At 48.4% G+C, this 16,350-nt stretch overlaps 1 protein-coding gene across 1 annotated transcript in view; it reads right to left on the bottom strand.

Moving 5' to 3' along the window:
• Positions 1–958: 958 nt before the first annotated feature.
• The window catches only part of atp6v0d1 (ATPase H+ transporting V0 subunit d1), a 17,706-nt gene continuing 2,314 nt past the window's right edge, over positions 959–16,350 (bottom strand). Inside the window, exons 2-8 of the mRNA XM_042313735.1 lie at positions 14,218–14,389; positions 12,990–13,168; positions 6,946–7,025; positions 6,327–6,404; positions 4,222–4,398; positions 2,036–2,113; positions 959–1,125 (exon numbers count right to left, since the gene is read on the bottom strand). Coding sequence (XP_042169669.1) covers positions 964–1,125; positions 2,036–2,113; positions 4,222–4,398; positions 6,327–6,404; positions 6,946–7,025; positions 12,990–13,168; positions 14,218–14,389 — 926 coding nt within the window. The 3' untranslated portion in view covers positions 959–963. The remainder of the gene's footprint in view (positions 1,126–2,035; positions 2,114–4,221; positions 4,399–6,326; positions 6,405–6,945; positions 7,026–12,989; positions 13,169–14,217; positions 14,390–16,350) is intronic.

The following is a 16,350-nucleotide window of genomic DNA, read 5'->3' on the forward strand; positions in this document are numbered from 1 at the left end:
TGTGTCAGATCAGAATGTAGGGAGGTACTGGTGTGTGTGTGTCAGATCAGAATGTAGGGAGGTACTGGTGTGTGTGTGTCAGATCAGAATGTAGGGAGGTACTGGTGTGTGTGTGTCAGATCAGAATGTAGGGAGGTACTGTGTGTGTGTGTCAGATCAGAATGTAGGGAGGTACTGGTGTGTGTGTGTCAGATCAGAATGTAGGGAGGTACTGGTGTGTGTGTGTCAGATCAGAATGTAGGGAGGTACTGGTGTGTGTGTGTCAGATCAGAATGTAGGGAGGTACTGGTGTGTGTGTGTCAGATCAGAATGTAGGGAGGTACTGAATGTGTGTGTGTGTCAGATCAGAATGTAGGGAGGTACTGGTGTGTGTGTGTCAGATCAGAATGTAGGGAGGTACTGGTGTGTGTGTGTCAGATCAGAATGTAGGGAGGTACTGGTGTGTGTGTGTCAGATCAGAATGTAGGGAGGTACTGGTGTGTGTGTGTCAGATCAGAATGTAGGGAGGTACTGGTGTGTGTGTGTCAGATCAGAATGTAGGGAGGTACTGGTGTGTGTGTGTCAGATCAGAATGTAGGGAGGTACTGGTGTGTGTGTGTCAGATCAGAATGTAGGGAGGTACTGGTGTGTGTGTGTCAGATCAGAATGTAGGGAGGTACTGGTGTGTGTGTGTCAGATCAGAATGTAGGGAGGTACTGGTGTGTGTGTGTCAGATCAGAATGTAGGGAGGAGGTACAGAATGGTGTGTGTGTGTCAGATCAGAATGTAGGGAGGAGGTATCAGAATGTAGGGAGGTACTGTGTGTGTGTCAGATCAGAATGTAGGGAGGTACTGGTGTGTGTGTGTCAGATCAGAATGTAGGGAGGTACTGGTGTGTGTGTGTCAGATCAGAATGTAGGGAGGTACTGGTGTGTGTGTGTCAGATCAGAATGTAGGGAGGTACTGGTGTGTGTGTGTGTCAGATCAGAAGATGGGGATGTAGTTGTCTATCTTGGCGCGGTGCCTCTGAGCGATACACTCAGCGATCCACACGATGTTCCTGCACTCCTGCTCCTTCAGCTTGACGTAGGCATAGAACACACTGAAGTGGAACTGGTTCAGAAACGCCAGCTTGTTCAGCTTCACCTGCAGGACATCAGGGGGGTGGTTAACGAGGGCGCAGCACATCAGGGTGGTGGGTAAACGAGGACACGGGGGGGTGGTGGGTAAACGAGGACACGGGGGTGGTGGGTAAACGAGGACACGGGGGGTGGTGGGTAAACGAGGACACGGGGGGGTGGGGGGGTGGTGGGTAAACGAGGACACGGGGGGGTGGTGGGTAAACGAGGACACGGGGTGGTGGGTAAACGAGGACACGGGGGGTGGTGGGTAAACGAGGACACGGGGGGGGTGGTGGGTAAACGAGGACACGGGGGGTGGTGGGTAAACGAGGACACGGGGGGGGTGGTGGGTAAACGAGGACACGGGGGGGTGGTGGGTAAACGAGGACACGGGGGGTGGTGGGTAAACGAGGACACGGGGGTGGTGGGTAAACGAGGACACGGGGGTGGTGGGTAAACGAGGACACGGGGGGTGGTGGGTAAACGAGGACACGGGGGGTGGTGGGTAAACGAGGACACCGGGGTGGTGGGTTAACGAGGGCACCGGGGGGTTGGTTAACGAGGGCACCGGGGGTGGGGGGTTGGTTAACGAGGGCACCGGGGGGGGGGGTTGGTTAACGAGGGCACCGGGGTCGTGGGTTAACAAGGGCACAGCACATCAGGGTGGTGGGTTAACGAGGACACCGGGGTGGGGGTCTTTGAGAAACACTGGACTATAAATTCAGCCCATTCTAAAAAACCAATGACAATATGAACAAAGCAAACCCTGAATAAAAACTAGTCTACACACCTTCAATAGCCTGATTTATACCATGTGCTCGTACCTAAAAACACCCCCACCCCGGCTGGGCCTTGGGGGGTTCTGTTAACACTATGATGAGATGGGAGTGTGTGTGTGTGTGTGTGTGTGTGTATGTATAAGTCGCACTGCTCACCTCATGCTCAAAGAACCTGTCCTCCAGTGTCTTGTCCCCTGGGTTGCTGCCTGCTCCCTCAAACAGGAGCTTGTATTCCTGAGAGGAGAGGAGAGGAGTTAGCCGGTCTGAGCTGGATCACCATATGTTTTAACTATCAATAGGATGAGGCAAGTGGGTAGATGTATTGCTGGGGGATTGAGAGCATATTTCATTGGTCCTCCGCTTTAGATCAACGGTTCTAGGAAGTGATACCATGTCCTTATAGCAGGTGTGCCTCTCTAAATACAGTCCCAAGATACAGTCACAGAATACAGTCACAGAGTAGAAAGAGACTCGGTGAAGGTGGTGGAGTAGGTTGATGTTCAGGTCACAGAATAGAAAGAGACTCGGTGAAGGTGGTGGAGTAGGTTGATGTTCAGGTCACAGAGTAGAAAGAGACTCGGTGAAGGTGGTGGAGTAGGTTGATGTTCAGGTCACAGAGTAGAAAGAGACTCGGTGAAGGTGGTGGAGTAGGTTGATGTTCAGGTCACAGAGTAGAAAGAGACTCGGTGAAGGTGGTGGAGTAGGTTGATGTTCAGGTCACAGAATAGAAAGAGACTCGGTGAAGGCCCTCAGTATCACGCCCGGTTCTACAAACTGTTACCATGTCCTTATAGCAGGTTTACCTCTCTACAGTCACATACATATCTGTCTGGTCAGGTTAGACTTCGTATCAAACAACCTGGCCACAGAAGTGGAAAAAACTAAAGTGTGAGTCTTTAGGCCAAGCACTAGTGTAACACCGCGTGGAGTAACACCGCGTGGAGTAACACCGCGTGGACTAACACCGCGTGGAGTAACACCGCGTGGACTAACACCGCGTGGAGTAACACCGCGTGGAGTAACACCGCGTGGAGTAACACCGCGTGGAGTAACACCGCGTGGAGTAACACCGCGTGGAGTAACACCGCGTGGAGTAACACCGCGTGGAGTAACACCGGGTGGAGTAACACCGGGTGGAGTAACACCGGGTGGAGTAATAGACTCCCAGGTTGGCAAGGCTAGCCAGTGGGATCGTTTGACTTGTAGTAAGAACCAGTCATTGACAGGGTAGTAGCCAATTGGCTAGGCTAGTAGTAGCAGTAGGAAGGACCAGTAACTGACAGGGTAGTAGCCAGTAGGCTAGGCTAGTAGTAGCAGTAGGAAGGACCAGTAACTGACAGGGTAGTAGCCAGTAGGCTAGGCTAGTAGTAAGGACCAGTAACTTACAGTGTAGTGGCTAGTAGTAGCGGTAGTAAGGACCAGTAACTGACAGGGTAGTAGCCAGTAGGCTAGGCTAGTAGTAGCAGTAGAAACTGACAGGGTAGTAGCCAGTAGGCTAGGCTAGTAGTAAGGACCAGTAACTGACAGGGTAGTAGCCAGTAGGCTAGGCTAGTAGTAGCAGTAGTAAGGACCAGTAACTGACAGGGTAGTAGCTAGCAGGCTAGTAGGAAGGACCAGTAACTGACAGGGTATAGCCAGTAGGCTAGGCTAGTAGTAGCAGTAGTAAGGACCAGTAACTGACAGGGTAGTAGCCAGTAAGCTAGGCTAGTAGTAGCAGTAGTAAGGACCAGTAACTGACAGGGTAGTAGCTAGCAGGCTAGTAGGAAGGACCAGTAACTGACAGGGTATAGCCAGTAGGCTAGGCTAGTAGTAGCAGTAGTAAGGACCAGTAACTGACAGGGTAGTAGCCAGTAAGCTAGGCTAGTAGTAGCAGTAGTAAGGACCAGTAACTGACAGGGTAGTAGCCAGTAGGCTAGGCTAGTAGTAAGGACCAGTAACTGACAGGGTAGTAGCTAGTAGGCTAGGCTAGTAGTAGCAGTAGTAAGGACCAGTAACTGACAGGGTAGTAGCCAGTAGGCTAGGCTAGTAGTAAGGACCAGTAACTGACAGGGTAGTAGCCAGTAGGCTAGGCTAGTAGTAAGGACCAGTAACTGACAGGGTAGTAGCCAGTAGGCTAGGCTAGTAGTAAGGACCAGTAACTGACAGGGTAGTAGCCAGTAGGCTAGGCTAGTAGTAAGGACCAGTAACTGACAGGGTAGTAGCCAGTAGGCTAGGCTAGTAGTAAGGACCAGTAACTGACAGGGTAGTAGCCAGTAGGCTAGGCTAGTAGTAGCAGTAGTAAGGACCAGTAACTGACAGGGTAGTAGCCAGTAGGCTAGGCTGGTAATCGTAGTATAACTTACAGGGTAGTAGTCGGCCACAGCTTTGACCTGTTCGTAGTCGTCAGCACGGGCAAGCTGAGCCAGCCCCTCAGGGTACAGCTTGCCACAGTGGGGGAACAGCTTGGCACGGTCCTCCTTAGACAGTTCCGTACCGAAGGAGTTGATGGTGATGATGAAGGCCCTCCTGTCCGCCTCAAACTGGACACACAGAGGGAGGGGAAATAGGAAACTGACTGATTGACAGGTGAGAGATTAATATACTAGAACACACTTCAAGGTGAATTTTTCCTTTAAATTGGATGGTCCAGTATAAATGACTAAAGAGAACAACCACAGTGGCATTTGGAAAGTATTCAGACCCCTTGACGTTTTCCACATTTTGTTACGTTACAGACTTATTCTAACATGGATTCAATTGTTTTCTATTCTCATCATCATCACACACACACACACACACCACACACACACACACACTACACACACACACACACACACTACCCCTAATGATAAAGCAAAAACAAGGTTGACATTTTGCAAATATATATTTAAAACAATAAAAAATAAACTCAGTACTTTGTTGAAGCACCTTTGCCAGCGATTACAGCCTCCAGTCTTCTTGGGAATGATGATACAAGCTTAGCACATCTGTATTTGGGGAGTTTTTATTTTTTTTACTTAACTAGGCAAGTCAGTTACGGACAAGTTCTTATTTACAATGATGGCCTGCACCGGCGCAAACCGGACGACGCTGGGCCGATTGTGCGCCGCCCTATGGGACTCCCAATCACGGCCAGTTGTGATACAGCCTGGTATCGAACCAGGGTGTCTGTAGTGACGCCTCAAGCACTGAGATGCAGTGGCTTAGACTGCTGCGTCACTCGGGAGCCTAGAGTTTCTCCCATTCTTCTCTGCAGATCCTCTCAAGCTCTGTCCGGTTGGATGTGTAGCATCGCTGCACAGCTATTTCCAGGTCTCTCCAGAGATGTTCCATCCAGTTCAAGTCCAGGCTCTGGCTGGGCCACTCAAGGACATTCAGAGACGTGTCCTGAAGCCACTCCTGCGTTGTCTTGGCTGTGTGCTTAGGGTCATTGTCCTGTTGGAAGGTGAACCTTCGCCCCAGTCTAAGGTCCCGAGCGCTCTGGAGCGGGTTTTCATCAAGGATCTCTCTGTACTCTGCTCCGATCATCTTTCCTTCGATCCCGACTAGTCTCCCAGTCCCTGCCGCTGAAAAACATCACCACAGCATGATGCTGCCACCACCATGCTTCACTGTAGAGATGGTGCCAGGTTTCCTCCAGACGTGACACTTGGTTTCATCAGACCAAATAATCTTGTTTCTCATGGTCTGAGAGTTTTCAGATGCCATTTGGCAAACTCCAAGCGGGCTGTCATGTGCCTTTTACTAAGGAATGGCTACGGCAGCCATAAAGGCATGATTTGTGGAGTGCTGCAGAGATGGGAGAACCTCCACAGAGGAAGTCTGGAGCTCTGTCACAGTGACCATCGGGTTCTTGGTCACCTCCCTGACCAAGGCCCTTCTCTCCCGATTACACAGTTTGGCCGGGTGGCCAGCTCTAGGAAGAGTCTTGGTGGTTCCAAACTTCTTCCATTTAAGAATGATGGAGACCACTGTGTTCTTGGGGACCGTCAATGCTGCAGATCTGTGCCACGACACAATCCTGTCTCTGAGCTCTACGGACAATTCCTTCTACCTCATGTCTTGCTTTTTGCTCTGACATGCACTGTCAACTGTGGGACTTTATATAGACAGGTGTGTGCCTTTCCAAATCATGTCCAATCAATTGAATTTACCACAGGTGGACTCCAAGTTGAAGAAACATCAAGGATGATCAATGGAAACAGGATGCACCTGAGCTCAATTTTGAGTCTCATAGCAAAAGGTCTGAATACTTACGTAAATCTGTTTTTTTGTTAACATTTCTAAAAACTCGATGTCTCTTTGTCAATACGGGGTATTATGTGAAGAGGTGTATTTATTTAATCCATTTTAGAATAAGCTTGTATCGTAACAACAAAAAAAAAAAGTCAAGGGGTCTGAATACTTTCCCGAAGACACTTGTATATCAAGTTAACTTTCTAATAAATAAAGGGACACGCTCACGGACCTCTAGAATAGGACACATGGTGTCACCAGTGGTTCCTCCCAGAGTGGAGCAGAACTTGTAGAAAGCCTCCAGATAAGCCTGGAAATGGAGACACGGATTCAAGTCAATGACCATCTATCTTCTGATGCATGATGTTGTTTAACATTGTGAATGAAATCCCTTTCTCACCTTATACAGAGTATTACAGGTGAATGAAATCCCTTTCTCACCTTATACAGAGTATTACAGGTGAATGAAATCCCTTTCTCACCTTATACAGAGTATTACAGGTGAATGAAATCCCTTTCTCACCTTATACAGAGTATTACAGGTGAATGAAATCCCTTTCTCACCTTATACAGAGTATTACAGGTGAATGAAATCCCTTTCTCACCTTATACAGAGTATTACAGGTGAATGAAATCCCTTTCTCACCTTATACAGAGTATTACAGGTGAATGAAATCCCTTTCTCACCTTATACAGAGTATTACAGGTGAATGAAATCCCTTTCTCACCTTATACAGAGTATTACAGGTGAATGAAATCCCTTTCTCACCTTATACAGAGTATTACAGGTGAATGAAATCCCTTTCTCACCTTATACAGAGTATTACAGGTGAATGAAATCCCTTTCTCACCTTATACAGAGTATTACGGATGATCTCGATGTTCATCTCATCCAGATCCTGCTCAGATATGCAGTCTTGGAAGAAAGCAGCTGAAGAAATGATCAGACATTTAAAACAGGATTTAGAAGATTACACATTTATGAGAAAAGTTGAGTTTTATCGCCATCTAGTGTTCACTACAGGATATAAAATCCCTCCAGACGACTGTTCAAAGATTCTTCTTCCTTGCATTCTCAATTCCATGAGTTCCATAAGCAAACCACCCAGGACGGGGGGGGAACAGTTCCATTAGTAAACCAGCCAGGACGGGGGGGGAACAGTTCCATAAGCAAACCAGCCAGGACAGGGGGGGGAACAGTTCCATTAGTAAACCACCCAGGACGGGGGGAACAGTTCCATTAGTAAACCAGCCAGGACGGGGGGGGAACAGTTCCATTAGTAAACCACCCAGGACGGGGGGGGAACAGTTCCATTAGTAAACCAGCCAGGACGGGGGGGGACAGTTCCATTAGTAAACCAGCCAGGACGGGGGGGGACAGTTCCATTAGTAAACCAGCCAGGACGGGGGGGACAGTTCCATTAGTAAACCAGCCAGGGGGGGGGGACAGTTCCATTAGTAAACCAGCCAGGACGGGGGGGGACAGTTCCATTAGTAAACCAGCCAGGACGGGGGGGACAGTTCCATTAGTAAACCAGCCAGGACGGGGGGAACAGTTCCATTAGTAAACCACCCAGGACGGGGGGGGAACAGTTCCATTAGTAAACCAGCCAGGACATTAGTAAACCAGGGGGGGACAGTTCCATTAGTAAACCAGCCAGGACGGGGGAACAGTTCCATTAGTAAACCACCCAGGACGGGGGGGACAGTTCCATTAGTAAACCACCCAGGACGGGGGGAACAGTTCCATTAGTAAACCACCCAGGACGGGGGGAGAACAGTTCCATTAGGAAACCACCCAGGACAGGGGGAACAGTTCCATTAGGAAACCACCCAGGACGGGGGGAACAGTTCCATTAGGAAACCAGCCAGGACGGGGGGAACAGTTCCATTAGGAAACCAGCCAGGACGGGGGGAACAGTTCCATTAGTAAACCACCCAGGACGGGGGGGAACAGTTCCATTAGTAAACCACCCAGGACGGGGGGGAGAACAGTTCCATTAGTAAACCACCCAGGACGGGGGGGGACAGTTCCATTAGGAAACCAGCCAGGACAGGGGGGAACAATTCCATTAGTAAACCACCCAGGACGGGGGGGGAACAGTTCCATTAGTAAACCAGCCAGGACGGGGGGGAACAGTTCCATTAGTAAACCACCCAGGACGGGGGGAAACAGTTCCATTTGTAAACCACCCAGGGGGGGACAGGGGGGACAGTTCCATTAGTAAACCACCCAGGACGGGGGGAACAGTTCCATTAGTAAACCACCCAGGACGGGGGGACAGTTCCATTAGGAAACCAGCCAGGACGGGGGAACAATTCCATTAGTAAACCACCCAGGACGGGGGGGGAACAGTTCCATTAGTAAACCAGCCAGGACGAGGGGGAACAGTTCCATTAGTAAACCACCCAGGACGGGGGGAAACAGTTCCATTAGTAAACCACCCAGGACGGGGGGGACAGTTCCATTAGTAAACCACCCAGGACAGGGGGGGGAACAGTTCCATTAGTAAACCACCCAGGACGGGGGGGGACAGTTCCATTAGTAAACCACGCAGGACGGGGGGAACAGTTCCATTAGTAAACCACCCAGGACGGGGGGAACAGTTCCATTAGTAAACCACCCAGGACGGGGGGAGAACAGTTCCATTCGTAAACAACCCAGGACGGGGGGGACAGTTCCATTAGTAAACCACCCAGGACGGGGGGGGAACAGTTCCATTAGTAAACCACCCAGGACGGGGGGGAACAGTTCCATTAGTAAACCACCCAGGACGGGGGGGGGACAGTTCCATTAGTAAACCACGCAGGACGGGGGGGGAACAGTTCCATTAGTAAACCACCCAGGACGGGGGGGGAACAGTTCCATTAGTAAACCACCCAGGACGGGGGGGAACAGTTCCATTAGTAAACCACCCAGGACGGGGGGGAACAGTTCCATTAGTAAACCACCCAGGACGGGGGGAGAACAGTTCCATTAGTAAACCACCCAGGACGGGGGGGGAGAACAGTTCCATTAGGAAACCACCCAGGACGGGGGGGGAACAGTTCCATTAGGAAACCACCCAGGACGGGGGGAACAGTTCCATTAGGAAACCAGCCAGGACGGGGGGGGAACAGTTCCGTTAGTAAACCACCCAGGACGGGGGGGAACAGTTCCATTAGTAAACCACCCAGGACGGGGGGGGGGAGAACAGTTCCATTAGTAAACCACCCAGGACGGGGGGGGAACAGTTCCATTAGGAAACCAGCCAGGACGGGGGAACAATTCCATTAGTAAACCACCCAGGACGGGGGGGAACAGTTCCATTAGTAAACCAGCCAGGACGGGGGGGAACAGTTCCATTAGTAAACCACCCAGGACGGGGGGAAACAGTTCCATTAGTAAACCACCCAGGACGGGGGGAAACAGTTCCATTAGTAAACCACCCAGGACGGGGGGGAACAGTTCCATTAGTAAACCACCCAGGACGGGGGGGAACAGTTCCATTAGTAAACCACCCAGGACGGGGGGAACAGTTCCATTAGTAAACCACCCAGGACGGGGGGGGAACAGTTCCATTAGTAAACCACCCAGGACGGGGGGGAACAGTTCCATTAGTAAACCACCCAGGACGGGGGGAGAACAGTTCCATTCGTAAACAACCCAGGACGGGGGGAACAGTTCCATTAGTAAACCACCCAGGACGGGGGGGGGAACAGTTCCATTAGTAAACCACCCAGGACGGGGGGAGAACAGTTCCATTAGGAAACCACCCAGGACAGGGGGGGAACAGTTCCATTAGGAAACCACCCAGGACGGGGGGGAACAGTTCCATTAGGAAACCAGCCAGGACGGGGGGAACAGTTCCATTAGTAAACCACCCAGGACGGGGGGAACAGTTCCATTAGTAAACCACCCAGGACGGGGGGGAACAGTTCCATTAGTAAACCACCCAGGACGGGGAGGGGGAGAACAGTTCCATTAGTAAACCACCCAGGACGGGGGGGGACAGTTCCATTAGGAAACCAGCCAGGACGGGGGGAACAATTCCATTAGTAAACCACCCAGGACGGGGGGGGAACAGTTCCATTAGTAAACCAGCCAGGACGGGGGGGAACAGTTCCATTAGTAAACCACCCAGGACGGGGGGAAACAGTTCCATTAGTAAACCACCCAGGACGGGGGGGAACAGTTCCATTAGTAAACCACCCAGGACGGGGGGAACAGTTCCATTAGTAAACCACCCAGGACGGGGGGAACAGTTCCATTAGTAAACCACCCAGGACGGGGGGGGACAGTTCCATTAGTAAACCACGCAGGACGGGGGGGAACAGTTCCATTAGTAAACCACCCAGGACGGGGGGAACAGTTCCATTAGTAAACCACCCAGGACGGGGGGGAACAGTTCCATTAGTAAACCACCCAGGACGGGGGGGAACAGTTCCATTAGTAAACCACCCAGGACGGGGGGAACAGTTCCATTAGTAAACCACCCAGGACGGGGGGAGAACAGTTCCATTCGTAAACAACCCAGGACGGGGGGGAACAGTTCCATTAGTAAACCACCCAGGACGGGGGGACAGTTCCATTAGTAAACCACCCAGGACGGGGGGGGAACAGTTCCATTAGTAAACCACCCAGGACGGGGGGGGAACAGTTCCATTAGTAAACCACCCAGGACGGGGGGAGAACAGTTCCATTCGTAAACCACCGAGGACGGGGGGGGTACAGTTCCATTAGTAAACCACCCAGGACGGGGGGAGAACAGTTCCATTAGTAAACCACCCAGGACGGGGGGAACAGTTCCATTAGTAAACCAGCCAGGACGGGGGGAACAGTTCCATTAGTAAACCAGCCAGGACGGGGGGACAGTTCCATTAGTAAACCACCCAGGACGGGGGGGAACAGTTCCATTAGTAAACCACCCAGGACGGGGGGGCAGTTCCATTGGTAAACCACCCAGGACGGGGGAACAGACAGTTGAGAAAAGCGATCCACACTAATAAGCAGTACTAGTGGATCAGTAAATCAACCCAATAGTGTGTAGCACTGCCAGAATGTGTCACAAATGGCACCCCATTTCATCGTGCATTACTTTGGACCAGAGCCCTTTCTGTGCATTCAAAAGTAACGCAGTACAGTGGGTATCATTACTGTTCATCCTCTTGGATGTACATCCACTGTATATACAGTGGGTATCCTTAGTATTCATCCTCTTGGATGTACATCTACTGTATATACAGTGGGTATAATTGGTATTCATCCTCTTGGATGTACAGTGGGTATCCTTAGTATTCATCCTCTTGGATGTACATCTACAGTACATACAGTGGGTATCATTAGTATCAATCCTCTTGGATGTACATCTACTGTATATACAGTGGGTATCCTTAGTATTCATCCTCTTGGATGTACATCTACAGTACATACAGTGGGTATCATTAGTATTCATCCTCTTGGATGTACATCTACTGTATATACAGTGGGTATCCTTAGTATTCATCCTCTTGGATGTACATCTACTGTATATACAGTGGGTATCCTTAGCATTCATCCTCTTGGAATTTTTTTAATATATTTTGAGTTACAAAGTCAAAATGATATTGATTCAATTGTGATTTTTGGTCATTGATCTCCACAAAATGCTAACATTCTTTACACAATTAATGAAAAATAAAGCAAATATACATTAGGTAAGTATTTAACCCCGAGTCAATACGCTATATTAGATAAGTAAGCACTATATAGGGAATAGGGCTGTGGTCTATAGTAGTACCACTATATAGGGAATAGGGCTGTGGTCTATAGTAGTGTACCACTATATAGGGAATAGGGCTGTGGTCTATAGTAGTACCACTATATAGGGAATAGGGCTGTGGTCTATAGTAGTACCACTATATAGGGAATAGGGCTGTGGTCTATAGTAGTACCACTATATAGGGAATAGGGCTGTGGTCTATAGTAGTACCACTATATAGGGAATAGGGCTGTGGTCTATAGTAGTACCACTATATAGGAATAGGGCTGTGGTCTATAGTAGTACCACTATATAGGAATAGGGCTCTGGTCTATAGTAGTACCACTATATAGGAATAGGGCTCTGGTCTATAGTAGTACCACTATATAGGGAATAGGGCTCTGGTCTATAGTAGTACCACTATATAGGGAATAGGGCTCTGGTCTATAGTAGTACCACTATATAGGGAATAGGGCTCTGGTCTATAGTAGTACCACTATATAGGGAATAGGGCTGTGGTCTATAGTAGTACCACTATATAGGGCTCTGGTCTATAGTAGTACCACTATATAGGGAATAGGGCTGTGGTCTATAGTAGTACCACTATATAGGGAATAGGGCTGTGGTCTATCGTAGTACCACTATATAGGGAATAGGGCAGTGGTCTATCGTAGTACCACTATATAGGGAATAGGGCTCTGGTCTATAGTAGTACCACTCTATAGGGAATAGGGCTCTGGTCTATAGTAGTACCACTCTATAGGGAATAGGGCTCTGGTCTATAGTAGTACCACTATATAGGGAATAGGGCTCTGGTCTATAGTAGTACCACTATATAGGGAATAGCTCTCTGGTCTATAGTAGTACCACTATATAGGGAATAGGGCTCTGGTCTATAGTAGTACCACTATATAGGGAATAGGGCTCTGGTCTATAGTAGTACCACTATATAGGGAATAGGGCTCTGGTCTATAGTAGTACCACTATATAGGGAATAGGTCTCTGGTCTATAGTAGTACCACTATATAGGGAATAGGGCTCTGGTCTATAGTAGTACCACTATATAGGGAATAGGGCTCTGGTCTATAGTAGTACCACTATATAGGGAATAGGGCTCTGGTCTATAGTAGTATCACTATATAGGGAATAGGGCAGCAGTCACAGTCCTGCCTTACCCAGAGGGGTGTCGACCAGGATGGCGTTGTAAAGTTCTGCTGGGGTCTGGGCGATGTTGACTGCCTCCATCTGCTCAAAGCTGCCCAGCGGGTGGCACTTAGGTACCAGCTCAGAGATGGCCCGCTGGTGCAGGGTGCCCGTGATCAGCAGGATCACATTGTCTATCATGTAGCTGTACCTGTGAGGAAGGGAGGAGACCGTGTGTTTCAGTGATGACTGGGTAGTTAAGAGCATAGCAAATATTACATTTCATTTTGCAAGATGGTGAGAGCCGGTACGTGGGTTCTCTCTCAGACTAGAATGAAAAGGCTGACGGTACGAGGGTTCTCTCTCAGGCTAGAATGAAAAGGCTGACGGTGAGAGCCGGTACGAGGGTTCTCTCTCAGGCTAGAATGAAAAGGCGGTCGGTGAGAGCAGGTACGAGGGTTCTCTCTCAGGATAGAATGAAAAGGCGGTCGGTGAGAGCCGGTACGTGGGTTCTCTCTCAGACTAGAATGAAAAGGCGGTCGGTGAGAGCAGGTACGAGGGTTCTCTCTCAGGATAGAATGAAAAGGCGGTCGGTGAGAGCAGGTACGTGGGTTCTCTCTCAGACTAGAATGAAAAGGCTGACGGTACGTGGGTTCTCTCTCAGACTAGAATGAAAAGGCTGACGGTACGTGGGTTCTCTCTCAGGCTAGAATGAAAAGGCTGACGGTACGAGGGTTCTCTCTCAGGCTAGAATGAAAAGGCTGACGGTACGAGGGTTCTCTCTCAGGCTAGAATGAAAAGGCTGACGGTACGTGGGTTCTCTCTCAGACTAGAATGAAAAGGCTGACGGTACGTGGGTTCTCTCTCAGACTAGAATGAAAAGGCGGTCGGTGAGAGCAGGTACGAGGGTTCTCTCTCAGGCTAGAATGAAAAGGCGGTCGGTGAGAGCCGGTACGTGGGTTCTCTCTCAGGCTAGAATGAGTCAATAGGCACGCATATATAAGAGTATGAAACATGGACCATTCAGATGTCACATAACTGAAAAGAGATGGGAGACGGACATATACAGTTTAACCAATAGCTGATTTGTTCCAGGCAATAATAAGACAAGGCGATATTCTAAGCCTTAAACCCCACCCCCACAAAAAAAAATGCACGGGAAAGACAGGCTCAATTTAATTAGACAATATGGGCACCCATCTTGCCCCTTCATTTGGGATAGAGGCTTGGCAGACACCAGAGAGCCTGTGAATGACTCACGTGATGAAGTCCATGAAGCTTGCCAGCGGTTCGTACGACTGGTTCCTCATGTGACGGAACTCCACCACCATCTTCTCTTTGAGCTTGTCGTCGATGACGGACACGGTGAGGGGGGACGGCTCGTTGGCCAGGAAACTGCCATAGTCCGTGCTCTGCAGATGGAGTTTCAGGTCTGCATGGGGGGGAACAAGACGTCTTGGTAACAGCGGCTTTCAACAGACACAATAATGACATGCACAGGACAAGTACAAGCTCATATTAATGCTGCTGTGAGAGGGCATGATGCTAACGGTACATTAGAGACCCATGCACAAGGGAAGAGGCTAGCTAGCTATGTGTCTAGAATGCTTCCATTTTACTTGATGTGTAAGCTAATTGAGCAATACTTTGAGCAATAGTTTCAGTTCCTCATAGAAATCCCGCTGTTGATCAATCTAATGTGATTTATTTAACATTTTATGTAGGCAGCCTGGAAATGAATAGCTGCTAATGGTTCTTGCTAACGGTTCTTCAAGAAATACTAGCTTGTTAATACTAGCTAGCTACTAGCTTGTTAATACTAGCTAGCTACTAGCTTGTTAATACTAGCTAGCTACTAGCTTGTTAATACTAGCTAGCTACTAGCTTGTTAATACTAGCTAGCTACAGCGGTCAATGCAATGTAATAACCAGGGCCTGGTTTCCCAAAAGCATCTGAAGGCTAAGTTTATCTTTAGATTCTTCTTCTGAGCAATGGGAAAACCTCAGAGCATCTTTCCTGAAACCACTGTTACTTAAGTTAACCTTGCAAGCCAGGCAACAATTTTTTTTATAAACAATGCTTTGGTCCATTGCTAGCTAGCCAGTTCAAATAATGACCAGAGTATTCAGACTGTATCACATCTGGCTGTGATTGAGAGTCCCATAGGGAGGCGCACAATTGGCTCTGCCTTGTCCGTTTGGCCGGGGTAGGCCATATATATATATCTCACACAAAGTTGGAAGTTTACATACACCTTAGCCAAATACATGTATTTTTCGACAATTCCTGACATTTTATCCCAAAAACAATTCACGGTCTTTGGTCAGTTAGGATCACCACTTGATTGTAAGAAAGTGAAAAGAATAATAGAATAATAGAATAGAATAAAGTCAGAATAATAGTAGAGAGAATGATTTATTTCAGCTTTTATTTCTTTCATCACATTCCCAGTGGGTCAGAAGTTTACATAAACAATTTAAATACTAATTGAGTGTAACTTCGGTCAAACGCGTCAGGTAGCCTTCCACAATCTTCCCTCAATAAATTGGGTGAGTTTTGGCCCACATGCTTTTTCAGTTCTGCCCACAAATTTTCTATAGGATTGAGATTTGGGCTTTGTGATGGCCACTCCAATACCTTGAGTTTGTTGTCCTTAAGCCATTTTGCCACAACTTTGGAAGTATTCTTGGGGTCATTGTCCATTTGGAAGACCCATTTGCGACCAAGCTTTAACTTCCTGACTGATGTCTTGATGTTGCATCAATATATTCACAATTTTCCTACCTCATGATGCCATCTATTGTGTGAAGTGCACCAGTCCCTCCTGCAGCAAATCACCCCCACAGCATGATGCTGCCACCCCCGTGCTTCACGGTTGGGATGGTGTTCTTCAGCTTGCAAGCTTCCCCTTTTTCCTCCAAACATAACGATGGTCATGATGGCCAACATTTCAGGTTATGTCGATATAGGACTCGTTTTACTGTGGATATAGATACTTTTGTACCCGTTTCCTCAGCATCAAAACAATGCTACCTTATATAATGTTACTTACCCTACATTATTCATCTCATATGCATACGTATATACTGTACTCTATATCATCGACTGCATCCTTATGTAATACATGTATCACTAGCCACTTTAACTATGCCACTTTGTTTACATTCTCATCTCATATGTATATACTGTACTCGATACCATCTACTGTATCTTGCCTATGCTGCTCTGTACCATCACTCATTCATATATCCTTATGTACATATTCTTTATCCCCTTACACTGTGTATAAGACAGTAGTTTTGGAATTGTTAGTTAGATTACTTGTTGGTTATTACTGCATTGTCGGAACTAGAAGCACAAGCATTTCGCTACACTCGCATTAACATCTGCTA

Source organism: Oncorhynchus tshawytscha, unplaced genomic scaffold, assembly GCF_018296145.1.
Source record: "Oncorhynchus tshawytscha isolate Ot180627B unplaced genomic scaffold, Otsh_v2.0 Un_contig_8804_pilon_pilon, whole genome shotgun sequence".
NCBI classification, from domain to species: domain Eukaryota; kingdom Metazoa; phylum Chordata; class Actinopteri; order Salmoniformes; family Salmonidae; genus Oncorhynchus; species Oncorhynchus tshawytscha.